Raw genomic sequence first — 16,163 nt, 5'->3', positions numbered from 1 at the left:
GGCTTACTTAGAGCATGAAGTAACGGGAACACAGCGAGTGATTGGGTGACTGATCGAACGAGGAGGGATTATACAATCTAGGCTTGTAAGGAAATCTCTCAAGCAATTCTTGTAACGAGTAATCCCAATGGATCGTTTCTTTCGAGAGCAGCTGGCTCGCTGTATTCAAAGTAGATTCGTAGACGTCAAATGACGCGAATTCGGATTGATTTTTTTTTTCTTCTTCATTTTGCAATATTGAATTATTCGGACAACCGGAAAGCTGACGTTACTGGAAAAGCTGACGAAGCTTAAAACTCTTCCTTCTTTCGAGTGCGTTGTGCAATGTCAGACGCAGACCGGCATGCAAATGATGTTCAAACCACTACTTGTAACGTCGGTATGTTTGTGTACGCATACATGATACATAACTGCGGTACGGATAACTTTGGATGTATAAGATAAGTGAAAATTAACATACATGTGCACCGAAAATATGACGCTGCATGATCTTTGCTGGATAATGAGCAAATTGAGGAGACGACCTTTTCCAACGACACCGTCCGAGGTGTTTGATGTGCGATTTGTGTTTGAGGTCATGAAATCAAGGATCCATGAGGCGTCAAACAACTTGGAGTGTATCGCTAAATCAGTTCGAACCAATACCAAGGTCTGATGAAAGGTTTCGCGCACGTTTCTTGATACGGATGGAAAGACGGAAGAATGTTATGCGGGAGTTTTATATAACTCGATGATAAAGTGTACGAGGGAAAAGGACCGATCAGATTTTCCTCCGGGGCAAAGTAGTTCAAGTTTGACGGGTAAATGGATCGCTGTATACGTTCTATAGTTCGCCTCCTTTGTTACTGTAAATCCTCGCCCAGAATTCTGGGCAGGATCATCCTTCACGAAACTGTTTCCGTCGACGAAGGATGATAGCGTGTCTTTGACCGTGAAGAACAGACTCGAATAGATCTGTGGGCAACACGAACCTCGAAATGAAGATGGCCAATCAGGATGAACACGCGCTGGTATCAGAGTGGAAATGGAGTAATCGGGATTTGTTCCTGACGAGGAGTGGTCAATTAGTACGAAGAATTGGCTGACCGTTCCCTCGAGAAAGTGATTTCAAGTTCAACCATGTCAGCTCGCACTGACGGCGTCGTCGACAATTTTCCACGACAGATTGCGCTCGATTTCAATGCCGATTATACGATTCGTGTGAAAAAATTAGTCTCTAAGATGCGCTTATTTCCGATTAAGAAGCCACATCGGTACTTCATCCTCCGATCAAGCGACGCGATCATAAATCTTGCGGGAATCCAGCGATTCGTTCGGTAGTAATAAATGATCTAAAAGCAGGGGCTAGACGGCCATTTTTCACTTCAAAACTTCATTCAATACGTGTATACATATACTTGGAAAACAAAGGGACGAACGGCTTTCTCAACTTGCAGGCTCTCGCAGGCTCTCCTAAATCTCGTCGAGGAAAACCACTATATTGTCTGTGTGAAACAAATCACGTACGTTTTAATTAAAACATTTCGTATCCACTTAACCGAGATGCATTATACTTGCGGGCGACGCTTTCACGCGCTTGCAAAACGCGCCAGGTACATTCGCGCGACTTGCAAACTGCAAAAGGCGAACCGAGGAATTTATCCGCGGGACGTGACGTCATGCTGCTGTACCCGCGTCTAGATAAGAGCAAAGATTTGCCCGCACCCATACATCGACATAACGGTTACACATATCTGCTGTGTCGATAAGGTAATTATACTTTAGCAAAGCGCAAGGGTTCGCCTCTGGGTTTTTTTCTTTTTCTTTTTTTTCCTTTTCCTCCGCACGGGCGAGGCACGGAGATTGTGTTCCGTTTATCCGTCGACTGCCACCTCTACTGTTTTTCCCCCACGTTGTTTCACAACTGTCCGAGTACCTACACGTACGGCGTCGTTTACGTTACGTCAAAATCACCGAGGCGTTATTTCCAATGTTTGTTATAAACGCAGCATTCGTAAATATTCCACCCTGCATGATGCACTTGCACGATTTTCCAATCGTGTATCGGTGGGGCAAGCAACGCGAAGTTTGAACAGCGAACATGGAACGGCACGGCAACTGTTAATACGGAACAAACTGGCTGCAAGGAAGTTCGTGTGCGGTAAAAAGAGATTCAACCGTGCAGGCATGCAGAGCATCGCCGCAAAACAAACGCTCGGTTACTATATCGGGCCGTGGAACGTGAGGAGTTCTCGTGCTGACACAGCAGAACAAATTTGAACAGGACTCAACGGTTTGGGTTTGGATTAACCGTAGTTACCTTAGACGACGCGTGTATGTTCAAATGAACGCGATGTCATACGACACATCAAACTCCAGGGTTCAGTCTCGGTTAAAGCCCGAACTTGACACCGTGTATGCACGTACACACGTGATCTATAACGTATCTATTCATCTCCTTAATGTGTTAGGACAACGTACGTTGCTGTGCACTACAGTTGCGTCGCAATTCAAATCCATCATCGGGCAAGAATGTTACGTATTAGGTGTACGTGATACAAGATACAGATTCAGAATGTGAACACCAATCGTCACGGATCCTTCAATGATTCGATAACACGAAATTCTTGCATCAGATTTCGGTGAACATTGCGAATTTATCGAACCCTGCACCGCTAATTCATGTCAAAAAGGTTTTTTTCAGCTTTTTTACTTCACCGAGATATGGTAAGTGCGGATGTTGATTGATTTTTGATACCGCGCTTCGGAGGGATTTATACTTGGAAAGGTTTCCTATCGCGTCTTTTTCAATCGATGAATTCCCGTATGGGTAAGAAAGCATTCAAGAATTCCGTGCCATATACCATGACTGATCGCAAATCTCTCCCTGTAAAACTTTCCGACCAGTGGAACACAAACTTCGAAATACTCCGCAGCGCGGCCGGGATTACACAAAGTGAGATTAAACACCGACGTAAAGTTTTGAGAATTTCTCATTACTTATGATAACGACCAAGTAATTGGTTACGGAGCTTTCGAACTATAGAAGAAAATGTTTTATTCATTTTTTTAAGTTGTTCGTCCTATGTGAGATTACTGGCTTCGTGTCTGAACGTATTCGTGAGGTGCGCACATTGGCTTTTAATAAATTTCAAACCACATTGTACTAAGTTGTGCTTATAATTGACAGATATTTTACTATTTGCATAAGCGTAATGGTTGCTTAATGTTTCGATGTGTGACGAATATCTGAATTGAACGGGAAATTTTATAGAAAATATATGAAGTACACAATTCGTGATGCGATTGCTGTGGATAATTGAAGTCGCTCTGATACTAGTTTCAATCTAACTGGCTAGATTTTTTCGAATAACTGGCATGCAGGCTCTGTTTACGGATATGAACTCCTATTGGTTCGACTTTTTCTGGGTGAAAGACACTTGTCTCTTTTTACATAAAAAGTCCGCGATTTTCGCCCCTTATATTTTCCATCTATCTTATCGTTAGCGAGGACTGCGGAGTGTTATCTTTTTCTACACATCCTAGATTGACGAAATATTCGATTCTTATATTCGGATGGTTCTCTGCTTTTTTTCGAGTCATTCGCTGCTTCTGCCACCCAGGCGTCGAAACTTGAAGCCAAGTCACTGGCTGGTCCGAACATTCTAGTTTATTTTTCATTGAACTGCAAGTATTTAACCATATGACACGGAATCTTGAGAAAAATATGTAATCACTTCTTTTCGGGAGGCAGTAAATCTCGACAAGATGGCTTGCCAGTGCAAATGAGAATGTATATATGTAAACAAACCCAATTACAGAGCCTGGAGATTTAGTTTCAACTACATTCGTTAAATCAGACGCCACATTTCTCGTTGAGTTGCGGGTCAATATTTTGAGTTAATCGAAACTCGACTTTATACTACTATACCATACACTTATGGAACGGAATTGTACCGATTGTTAATCCACGAATCGATCATGAATAAGGTACGTCTATACGCGACACGCGGTACTGCATGGATTGCAAATAAATTCGTGTCCGCTCACTGTATTCGATTATACGGTCTGTCCGTAAGCGTGACGCTGTCATTACCATATTCGCTCAAACCTATGCGTCAACAACAACAATTTTCGACAATCGTCTTGTAGAATTCGGCGAATATTTTCTCCTTCGTGTAAGTATATTTAACATTGGGAAAAACTTTATTTTCTAACTGGTAATTGAAAAAATATAGGAACCAACGATATTGAATGGTAATGCAAAAAAAGAGAAGTATACACATTAGCAGCACGTGCTTTTCCAGCCTCGAAATTCAGCTCCCTATCAATATTGCGTTTCCCATTCGAAGGCAAATTATCAAAAGGGACCAAAATCGACCCGATAAACCGATCAGGTATAATCGTTGCATCGGCCAGAATCTAGTGGGATATTGCTACTGCAATCTGATACGTTAGTTTTCGCATCGTAGCATCGCGCGGTTTCTACGTACATAGGTGTGTGTGTGTGTGTGTGTGTATGAACATTATCACATCTCTATATATGTATACGTATGTGTGTAGGTATGTAATATGCATGCGTCCCAAGCTACGGTACGCGAGTTCGGCGCTGTGATCAACGTAACGGTGAAGTAGAGAGCAGAGGATGAGGATGAGGAAGAGGAACAGGAACAGGAAGATGAAAAGGGAGAGAGAGAGAAAGAAAGTTGGGAGGAGAGGGAGAGTCAGCGAGTATCGATCCGAGTTTCGTCCGAGCTGGACCAATTATCACAACAAACGAATAACGCTAAACCGATTAGTCTTCTTTTTTCTTTCCCCCTTGTCGTTAGTTCCGTTTTGCCCACTCCCTTCTGTTCTATCAATTTTGTTTTCACCGTAGATTCACTGCGCAGTGCCAATTTATATCTGCAGCTTTGATTTGCAAGCGGGGTGGTCGAGGGCTTGTAGATCAACGGTGACGTTTGGTTGGGAAATGAGATAACACCGAGATTCGTTGAAACTCGAAAATAATAACGAACTTTACGTTCCCCTGAAAATTTAGTCTGTCCTCTCGCTTTCCGCCGCGATTAAATCAAGCTTCTCTCTGCCCACCGTATTATCTTTGAAATATATAGCTCGTCAGATATATTCTATTAAGCATTTCGCATCGCGGAGAGATTATACGCACACCGTTGCGAGGAAGCAGCTGTATTTTTAACCGATAGTGAAAGGACCAGAAGGAAAAAGAAGAAATAAATACATGAATATAAATGCAGGTACGCGAAGATCTATGGATCACAGCGAGGGTGCGGCGAACTCAAATTATATAATTTACTCTGACGCTTGAGTGACATATTTAAATAACAGTTGGTTAACAAACGTTGCTATTTTAATGACCTTGAGAGCTGGATCGTTACGTACGTGCCTGGATATAAGTTTCTTCTTTTTCATAGTTTCAAGGATTCGAAATTCTCTTTACATTGTTAACGAAGAACGAACGGCAATTAGAAAGATAGGAATGCAAGAGAAGAATAACCCACTAAATCTTTCATTCTTATCTACAGATTCAAACATACAAGCGTATCAAAATTTGTGACCGCAACACTTTTCTTTTCCTCCAAGTTTTGGACGTAGAATCTCCTTTGTGACGCAAGTAAAAAGTAATCTGACGCAACTGCACTTTCTTAACATGATCAAATGACATCGTATTAACCCATTCCATCATCGGACCTCTGTTTACAAATCCGCTTGTACGAATATTTAAACATTACTCACATAGAGCAGAGTGAAGGCGGGTATCATCATCAAATTCAACTTACCTGAAACAAACAAAAAAACACGTTTTGTTATTCTCAATTACAAGTATTATTATGCTATATCGTCTGGCATTTTATTAAATAATGTCGAATAACGTAGTTGAAATACTTCCTGAAAATTACTGCACACAAGAAAGATTTATTTAAATAATTTAATTTAATCGTAAACTTGAAATTTTTTGCACCTAACGAGAAGAAAATAATTCAAGGCAAGAGAAAAAAGAAAGATAACATCTCGTAAATTAACGACTCATAGAGTTTGAGTGGATTTTCAACAACGATATTAGGGAGATTCGTGGACACAAATTATCTCCGCTTCTCACGTACGCTGAATTGGCAACAATTTATCTGTATTACAGGAGGCTACGGAAAAAGGTGGTCTGCAAGGTTGACACTAGCTCCAGGCGATGCTTCGAGTTCGTACAGCATCACGGATAATGGAAGAAATACAACAGAAGTTACGACAACGGCCAGGCATCGAGCATCAGATTCCTACATTCTCACATATTTGCAACGCGATGGAAAACATTGATGAAAAAGATACAACGTTCGGGATTCGTAAAATTTAAGAGTAATTCAGGCAAAAACTCGAATATTCAACTCAAAGCAGAATCCTTTTCCGCGATAGAATAATAACCTGCACATGTCGGTACGCGTACGTTGTACGTTATTACAGTATTGGATTGGAAATTTTTACATAATGGAGAAGTGGCGGTCACGCTCAGTTAATTATACACGTGTTTGAATTTATTTGGACCATTACGCCGAGATGAATGATTATTTTTAAAATTTTTATCCCGCAGCGTTGATAAATTATATGGAAACGACGGCAACTGCGGTGTAGCTGATTATAACCATTAACGTTACAATGGTCAAAACGTGTGTAGTAAGATTAAGGTAACTGCGTCAACGATAAGACCTGGAAATACGGTAGTCAAACAAGTACAATATTCAGGTCACGTACCGAACAACTTATAACGCTGCAGTATTGAAAATTGTGCGAAGGTTTCAAGGACTAGAGAGGATGGGAATGGACGGAGAAAAATAAAGTTCGCAAATAAAAGAGAACGAAAAATGTGCAAGTTGTTATAACCGACGATTTTGCAAAATCTACACTGAAAGAAATTTTATTGCAATATTTGGTTTTCCGCATAGCATTTTAGGGACAAACGAGGTACAATCATAAACATTCCTAGAATAATAGGAAATTATACTATTTCTATATATATATATTAATATTATCTTGACAAGCAAGAATTACTATATGATCTTTGAAACATTGTTATAAATTTTGTGCATTTCGTTACTCACTGTTGTACTTTTCACGACTGTACCGCGATTGTCCCTAAAATGGTATATTTTATTGTACTTTTGTGTGTGGGGAAAAGCAAATATTACAATAAAATTTCTTTCGGTGTATAAGAAATCACCCGAGACGTTCCGACTGCGGCGTAACTGAAAAATTTACGTCGCATAAAAAGTATAAAATAAAAAAGATAATCTAAATGAGATACTTTTTAACGGAATTAAAATTTCCAACCAGCAAATATCCAAACAAAAGCCGTGAATTTATTCGGCGCGAGGGGGTGAAAAAAATAAATAAACAAAACAAGAACGGATCTGGCCAGGATAAACGGCGTCTTTAATTACGGTTCACCGGACAGGGACCTGAACTCCGTCACGTAGCCGTGGCTCCCTGTGTTGGGGGTGAAAAAAGAAAAGATATTCTCCAGGTTAATAATGAGATGCGGCAGGAGGAGGCAGCGGACCGTTTAACCATCGGGATAAAAAGTACAAGGCACTCGCGGAATCCGGGCAGCCTTGGCTGCCGTCACGCGGCTCCCCCTCGACCCCGGATTGTTCAACGGTGATCAATTAATTCCTCTCATTCCGTACCAGCGTTCACTCGCGTTTACTCAGCGGGCTGATTTCGCCGGTTCGGATGTGCGTTGTACAAGCATCGTGCCTGTTCGAGGATGACAAAATCTCGCGTATCTTCCTCAGGGATTCAAAGAACCTTGTTCTGCATTTTTGACCACCGTAAGACGCATTGGACTGGAAAAATCATCATTTTACCGTATCGATTAGGCGTGTAAAACTATTTTGGGCAATCACTGCGGTTGTTACCTTTGTCAAAATGACATTGCAACAAGTCACCGTTGGAAAGATGCTGCATTATCATTGCTAAAATAGTTTTACGATAAAAAAAGAAACATTTTATTGATTGCATCACGTACCTACGAATCGAAGAATTATACGCTAAGCTCGACGCTTGTGAGGATCTAAAAATGGCGCTGTTGGATCTCTCGAGATGCACGGAAGCGCCTTTTCAGCCACTCGAAAGTACACCCGAAAATATGAGTTGAGAAGGTATTAGAGGAGATTAGTCTAGGGATTAGAGTAGAGGGGACTAGACTTGTCCTCGAGAACTGCACTCGACGAGTCTTAGTACCAGCCTCACTTTGCCGGGGAAAACGCGGCGAAACACTCGAGCGTTCTTGAAAAATTTCCGGTCTCGTTTGAAACACGTATGACATTTACGGTGCAAGCGGAAAAGCGACAGCGTTTATTTGTAAGTTAAAAATACAGCTGCGCACAAGACTGCAAGACACGATGCACTTGGAACGTAAAAATGAAAATTAATCGAAGCGATTGTTTGTGCCTTTGCACACGCTGGCTGCTCCGCATGTATATCCTCGCGGCTTGCACTTTATACTGCTTTGAAATTCAGGCCACTGAATTTGCTGTATGTACCTGAGGTGGCTCGAATCACTATTTGCCGGGTGGCGGTATGCGCTTGAATTTATGACTTAACAGCTCGTTTAGTGGGCGAAAATCACGTCTGACAATAAGCCGGTGATTGGAATTCGCGAGATTTCAACCTACGGTCTGTATTCATTTTTAAAAAGGTCGTCGAGGTTTTTACCAAGATACAAAAACATTTTGACACGGAATTTCTGCCATCGTTGTAATGTCGTTGCAATGCAATACCGAGGTGTCGGGTGAATTAGTTAAGGATAAAAAAAAAAAAAAGAAAAAGAAAAAAATACCATTCCGTTCAATTCACACATCGTCTGACAATGGCTTGCAGGCGCTATAATGAGGTGTGAACAACTCGAGAAATCCATTGCTCACTGGAATATAAAACAGGTATGTGATAATATATGCGCACGGAGATGTATACGAATCGCAAGTACTGCGTTGATATTCCCACTCGAAGAAAAGTAAAATCTGTAGAAAAATACCGTGACACTTGTTTTGGACGGTAACTCGTCGAATTTTTCAATACCTTTGTGTCTATAATAATTCACAAGTGTCAATATTTTTCTTGTCAATCACGAATGATTTAATCACACGTAAGCTATTTCCGATTTGGCAAATTGTCAAATTCTATACACCGCGTGAAAAGTTAGTCGGCTTTTGAGTTACAGCGAAGAAGTTTTTTTTTTTTTTTTTTTTTTTATCAAATACAAAAATGCACGCAAATCGATAAATCGCGTCTTTAGAAGGGGACGCAGCAGCAGAAAATAGTTCGTGGTGTACACGTGCAGATGCAGAAACAAACGACTGTACCTCTAACCGCAGAAAAGCTTCTGCAGCATCGATGAAACCAGACAAAGCTTTCGTTGAAAGAGCTACCGTTATTCGCAAAAGTATTACGTGTACCTGTGCATACGCTCGTATTATACACGGTTGAATGTGGGTTTGTACCGGCGATATACGGTATAGGAGAAAAAAATCGAACTCCTCGTTTGCGGTTTACGTAGCTCGTGCGAAAAAGCACCGGTCTTGAATCTCGTGTAACACTCCATGGAAAGCGTTGACGCAAAACCGGCGACGATTTATCGCCTTGGAAAAGTATTAATGCAGGGTGAAGAAAAAAGGGAAATAAGCAAAGTTTTATAATAGGTGGTGGAAAAAATTTATGACTCTGTATTTCAATAAATAGAATTTTTAGTTGCTCGCTATAAATCAGAATGAAATCCACGAGCGAGGGCAAAGAGGTAGCGACGCATGCTCTGGTTTGCGGAAATATCGCGAAACGTCTCTTCGACGTTATCGTGATTGCGTATGATGCAATTTTTGTTTGATATAACGTACGCCGTTCATTTTGATGACTTAAGGAAAAAAAAAAACGTTTTATTAAATAATTACAATTATTGCCTGCTTTGTACACACGCACCGGGCATTAAATGTTTTCGAAAGCACGTCATTCACATAAATATATCCACGTTAAGTCAGCCGTATGGTTGGAAGAAATTTACGTTTGTGAAAAAAGAAGCGGAAAAAAGTTACAGCCGTAATGAAACTTTGGTCAGTGGTTTGTTTGCGTGATTGCGTAATAGCAGCTACGGGCAGAGTTAGACATACGTAGGTACGTATGGTTCTCTACGGCTTTCAGAATCTCAGGCATCATTTGTCAACTTGGATAAGATATTCAAATCGGTTCTACGCAGAGCGAACACTCTGTTCAAAAATTCGTTTGTAAATTTGGGCTTCTGTCACCCTGCTTACATCCATTATTCAGAGGCAATTCACCCCGGGAATTTGAATTATCGAGGTATCGGAATTCGGATGATTTCATCCCGCTGTCAGATTTGGTTGACTGTGAAAATGTAGCGTTAGTCTTGATAGTTTCACCAACATTTGTCGGCATCGATGCTTGCCGTAAGTGTAGGCGCTTGCATTATTTATTTTTCTCTTAAACTCCCTTTGCGTTTTTATTTCTTATTCATATTATACTTCGTAGTCGTCGAACGGTTGTTTTACAAGGTTATAAATAAGGTGCTAGCAAGACTAGTATTCTAATTTAAATTAAATTAGAAGTGCCTCTTATACGGACGTCACTTCCAGCTTTTTGTTTAAACAAACACATTTACTATAATATATACATAATTATGCTCCGGTATAAACAGTCAAATAAAAAAAAACAGAACTTTTAACAGTTCAGGATGTACGGGTATAATATAGGTATGTGTATATATTAATGGAATCATCCAATTGATTGTATTATTTCATTTAATTGAACGTGGTAAAATTTCTCAATTAATCGTTTCATACCCTGTATTTTATCGTGAAGTACAAATGATAACCAAAATATACGATTTTCGTGCAACCTCCGAATATCACAGCTGGCGGTATAATTCAAATGAAACAAAAAAGAAAAGTAATTGCCAGTTAACCTTGACCTTTGATTGGTTCGAAGCGGTAATGACGAGTATAACCAAACATCGAATCGCGCCGATACACGGTGAAGAAAAATCGACAGGTTTGATATCACCTATGAATTTGCCTTCCAATTGACTCACCCTGCAGATCTTCAAATTTCAAGTGTGCTTACATATGCATACATGTAATAATGTTAAGTGTTTTGGGGTAATTAATTTTCCCAATAGTGAGAAAGAGAGTGTTTGAGGGGGCGAATCGGCGACGATACCATCTGGAATTCAAAAGATCGGCTCATAAGGCCTCGTGAAATTCTGCCCAGGCTTCAAACGCTTTTTGCCCCGTAACAAAAGCCCGAATGAAAACGCTGGGCTTGGCTAGGCTAGGATAGGATGGACTCACCCGCATATCCAGGAATGCCGTCTCCTGGGAATGCTGCTGGGAGGCACGAGCAGCAGAGGAACGGTCCCCGCTATTCCACCGCCCTCGCCGGCCGGAAGCCGGAGCTCCGGTACCTGAAGACTGCTGTTCATTCTCGATTTCGAGCCGGAGGAACTCCAGGGTGTCCAGGACTTCCAGGGCTCGTCACTCACGACGACGAGCCGCCCACCATAATCCCTAACTCGCCACTACTCACCCACTGAACAACCATAATCAGTCGATCGCTAATCATAGGTACACGCACAATGCCTGCGTACAGTCCGAATTGCGCATCACACCGTCGACAGTTCGCTTCTTCTCATTTTTATTCTACTATTCTTGCTGAATTCGTATGGGTTTTGGATTTATTTATGTTCCTATTATCTCCACTGTAGTTACAGATGTATCTGGATCGCGTTGATGATGTGCGATTAAAGGCAAGAAAGAAAGAAAGAAAAAAAACAACAAGTTACGTACGTCTGAATTGCGATAAACAGAAACGGGGGAAAGCAAACTACAGAAAACTGTTAATTACACTACGCAACACACCGTTAATCAGTCTGTTAACATCGCTTGCCGATTCTATTTGATCTGTTGTTCGACTGTAATATTCTTATAGTATGTAATCGGGATTCAGTGAGGGTTCGACACTTTTTATTTATATCACAAATTTACTCGATTCTGCGGAAGAGCTTTCTTTCCCATCGAATTTCCACGCGTAATTCTTGATCAGAGTAAAAGGTTGTAGAAACTTAAAATCACCAGGGTTAAGAACGGATGATTGTTACACAACTGAAGTATTCACATCGTGTGCTGTGCCCGAATGTCCGGGCTTATCGAGACAGAATTTTCAGCCACGTTAAAGGTCGCGCAAAAACTACGACGTACAGCCGTGTCCTGTATTTGCTCATCGGTTGTTCGCGTTTTTTAAACGATCTTAGCCTCAACGCGAACGTGTACGTCAAGCCGGTTATTCCTGCCGGAACCGGGCGGCTTATCCACCTTGCCAACCGACCATACCGAACGTTGTCTAAACCGAAAGTGTAACGAAGTATCTGTCGACAAACCAGAGATACTCGACTGTCCGCGGCTTTACGCAATACGTATGAATATGCGCATACGTGATATGATATGTCGGTGTTACATTGCCGAGGAGTCGCAGGATAGCAAATTCGCGATTATACAATACTTCGTGCGAATTTTAAGAGACGCCAATTATCCGATATTAGTGTGCGTACTTTTTTTTTTACCGAACCGAACCAGCGGTGCTCTTCTCTTCTCGCCTCCATTAACAATCGCTCAATTGTTCTCACATCGGTTGGATCGCTCATTTATAAAATCATCGCCGTCATCGTTATCGTGACCATCGTCACTGTATATATATACATATATATCGTCCTCGTCGTCGTCGTCGCCGTACGGAATTCCTAACCTTGAACCACGTGACACGGACGCTTCGAACATGTACGTACGTTGCAGGTTATAAACATCTTTTATTCGATTTTCTTGTGGCGAACACTTGCGGTAAAATCTCGTATGAACGGAATACCGAGATTCGTGCAGCATCATTAACGGCATGATCAAACTGAAGATAAAATATCGTGTAGAGAATATCAAGTTTTTTTTCCCCTTACACTGTAATGAGCGGCAGCTATACCCCATGTAACCCGTAGAACAACCGGTTGAATTAAGCGTGTCACAAAAAGTATGGCTTAGCCAATTGAATTGATAGAATGGAGGCGTGAAAGAACAGATATTATGTGGCAGCCTTTACAGGGGCACATTTTTTCCTAAAGGCAAATCGATTGTCTTACTCGATACTTCCGAAACTACTAAAATTGCGTACCGTGAAGCAGAATTGAATCGATTACCACCCGCGAATAACTAGAAAATTTTCACCATGTGAATCCAGATACGGTGAGCAGAAATAAAATATAAAATGGTCGTTACTTTGGTGGCGGTATAATATATTAAACGAAGGTCGAGAAAATAACGACCCCGAATTTATCTGTTAATGCAAAAACAAACACATAAATAAACGGGAGAGAAAAGAGAGAAGAGAAAAAGTGAAGCAACTTTGTCGCGTGAAACGAGGAAATTTATTACGCCTACCCAGCTGCGAAGTATACCCAGAGACATTTAGTTTTACTTTGAAAAGAATTACATACTGTACAGTGCCTCTCTCCTTATTTTCTTTTCTTCTCGCCCCCCCCCCCCCCCCTTTCTGCGTTTCTCGCTTTATCTCTCTACCTCTATGGAACATCGTGAATCCAACGTTATACCCATGAGAATAAATTTATTCGACGAGTCCGTCGGTGAATGCACGACTTTTCGCGAGTTCTTTGACGCGTTCCTGATTTTCGCAACAAATTTTACGAGCCTCTGACATAATAAGACAACGCACGCTTAATGCCAAGTTTAACTTTTTGAGGCTATGACTGAATTGACTTTGTGGGCATTCAGCCAGAAATTGTATCACCGACAAGGCTCGCTTATGCGAGAGGATCCTGTAAAGCGATAACACAAATCCTGTGATAAATTACCGATTTCAGATTTTTCCCCCGATCTAAATTGGCGAGAATGGTGATTAGGCTCAATTATACTAGCGACGATTGTCTTTAATTCGAATAATTTGTCTGGTGAGGACGGTAGGTGGGTACGTTATACAATCAGCGAAATAAGGTTAGAGAGAGAGAGAGCGAGAGAGAGAGAGACAGAGAGGAGGAGAGCGAAAAAATGAATCTAAAATTACGTAAACGGTGAAAGAGATAAATTAGCTACTTAAAATCCTTAAGAACGTGATGAATTTCTGCAATTTTTCAACATTCCAATTTATTCTTTTCTTTTTATTTTTCTCTCTGTCATCAATTTCTGACACAACATAACTGAGATATTATTTACAAGAGATTTACGTAACCAACCCTATCGACCTTCTTATGCCGAGAAGCGTCAACCCACTTAGCTTTAATTTACCAGGCATTTAAATAATGCGAAAATACGTCTGCGTAAATCAAGCGCCATTGGAAGCGTTATCGGTCACTGCCCACACGTAATTACCGCTAGCAGCCAAAAGCTGGTGACAAGCGTCGATCCGACTATTTGCGTGTATCATCTAAAATTCGATAACGCTTGCATGCATTGCGTTTAGTCCTGGCTATTAACGTAATAACGTTATCTTCATCGGAGGTGTAGTTAAAGCGCGAATTACACCCGAAGGACCAGTGTCAAATTATCTTCACGTCGATAAATTTTAAACGATACTTGATAGAGGAGGTTTATCAATCCCATCGGCGCATTTATTCAATACAAATATGAAAGCGGAGAATTAAGAACGGAAGAAAATCGATGAAAGATAAGTTTTTACGTATCTGAGGAATTTATTTTTTCATAAGTTGATTTTGACAAGTATTATTAAAGCACCGAAAACTCATATTTATACTAAAATTAGCCGAAATAATAAATAAACGTCTTGCGTTTGGCGGATACGTCCTTTCAGCATCAAAATATATTTTTATTTATCACATTTATAAATGGTATAAGGATTTATCGATATCGGGAAGAATGTAAAAATTTTACGTTTTCTCAAAAAATTATACCGAACATAAGGGTACAAGGTGGTTTGTGGGCACATGCGACCTTACACCGTTAAAGAACGTGATTGTTTTTCGTAAAGTTCGAGATAAAAGGGCATAACCGACAGTATCTTCGACCTTTTGCGGTTAATTAATTCATTTTTCAATTTCAACATTTCTTAATCTATCATCATGTGTTTTGCATAAATAAAAAGGGGAGAAAATATGCTGTTTTATCCTTACGCATTGTAAAAGCTCGTATAATGGCGCACACGTCCTTATACCGTTGGACATGCGATATGTCACGAAATTGTGATTGGAGTGAATAATTTAGATGTCAATCACTTTTTTTAATCACAAAATATTAACTGACGCGCAAACAAGCGCGCAAAATATCAGGCGTAATTTGTGATCAGTATCCAACGGATTGCAGCGAGTCCAATGCCATTTCCGAGCAGCAGTTATTTCGAGGATCTTGACGACGCATGTCATTGAATTCAGTTTGAATCCAGAAATAAGTAATGTTGTTTAAACCTATTTTTAAAACCCCCGCCTTGAGGTATAAATAGGAAAAAGTCACCGTGTCGATCGTTTTTTCTCTTCAAATATTCAAGCATGTCTAAAAGGAGGCTGTTCGTTCTTCGGAAAATTAGCCAGTGATTCGAAACGCGGGAAGAAAAAACTTGAATTTTTCGTCTCCGAGACGCTATCACTTAACCTTGACGTGTAAATGAAACGTAGTTATTCGGCTACACCGGTACGTCTTCCAAAGTATTATGTATAAGGATTCATGCGACAATTAGGCTCGCATTTACGAGGCTGTAACTCCATTTTACGCCTTGTCTAGCGGACACTATCCACAATAAAAAGCCTACAACTGGGTAACCTTTGATTCGGCTTGTTCATAAATCACAATGACTTTATTTTTAAATCTGGGTAGATCCAGTAAAAATCCAGGGATATTCCATCTGGTCTCTATCAAAGGGATCGAGACGTTTTATCACTGTCTCGCAGGATTCTGTAGAAATTCAAATTATGCAGTCGTTTAAACCTGCCTCAGTATCGAGTGTCAATAATGTCAAGTCAACTTCGAATTCGAATATATTTACGAGTCAATTTACTCTAAGTCCTAAAAATTACAAAGTCGCAAAAGTCCTGAGTGAATACGTGCGATAGATTGAAGTTAAACTGGATGTAGAAGAATTCGAGTTTTCAGTCGATCAGCGAGACG

At 40.6% G+C, this 16,163-nt stretch overlaps 2 protein-coding genes and 1 long non-coding RNA gene across 7 annotated transcripts in view; 2 read left to right on the top strand and 1 right to left on the bottom strand.

Moving 5' to 3' along the window:
* Positions 1–16,163, bottom strand: part of LOC124181131 (cAMP-specific 3',5'-cyclic phosphodiesterase) — a 276,361-nt gene that overhangs the window by 175,802 nt on the left and 84,396 nt on the right. For 3 of the 5 annotated variants that reach the window (XM_046567387.1, XM_046567386.1, XM_046567385.1), the window contains one exon: positions 11,343–11,767. The exons of the other annotated variants lie outside the window; for them this stretch is intronic. In XM_046567387.1, the coding sequence (XP_046423343.1) occupies positions 11,343–11,473 (131 nt within the window). In that variant the 5' untranslated portion in view covers positions 11,474–11,767. The remainder of the gene's footprint in view (positions 1–11,342; positions 11,768–16,163) is intronic. 5 annotated transcript variants of the gene reach the window in all.
* Positions 1–16,163, top strand: part of LOC124181133 (elastin-like) — a 76,954-nt gene that overhangs the window by 27,315 nt on the left and 33,476 nt on the right. The gene's annotated exons all lie outside the window — the stretch shown is intronic.
* LOC124181134 overlaps positions 1–16,163 on the top strand; it is a 40,356-nt gene that overhangs the window by 20,878 nt on the left and 3,315 nt on the right. The gene's annotated exons all lie outside the window — the stretch shown is intronic.

This window comes from Neodiprion fabricii, chromosome 4 (genome assembly GCF_021155785.1).
Source record: "Neodiprion fabricii isolate iyNeoFabr1 chromosome 4, iyNeoFabr1.1, whole genome shotgun sequence".
Taxonomy (NCBI): domain Eukaryota; kingdom Metazoa; phylum Arthropoda; class Insecta; order Hymenoptera; family Diprionidae; genus Neodiprion; species Neodiprion fabricii.
The sequence above is the reverse complement of the archived record's forward strand: the minus strand, read 5'-3'. Positions and strand labels throughout refer to the sequence as shown.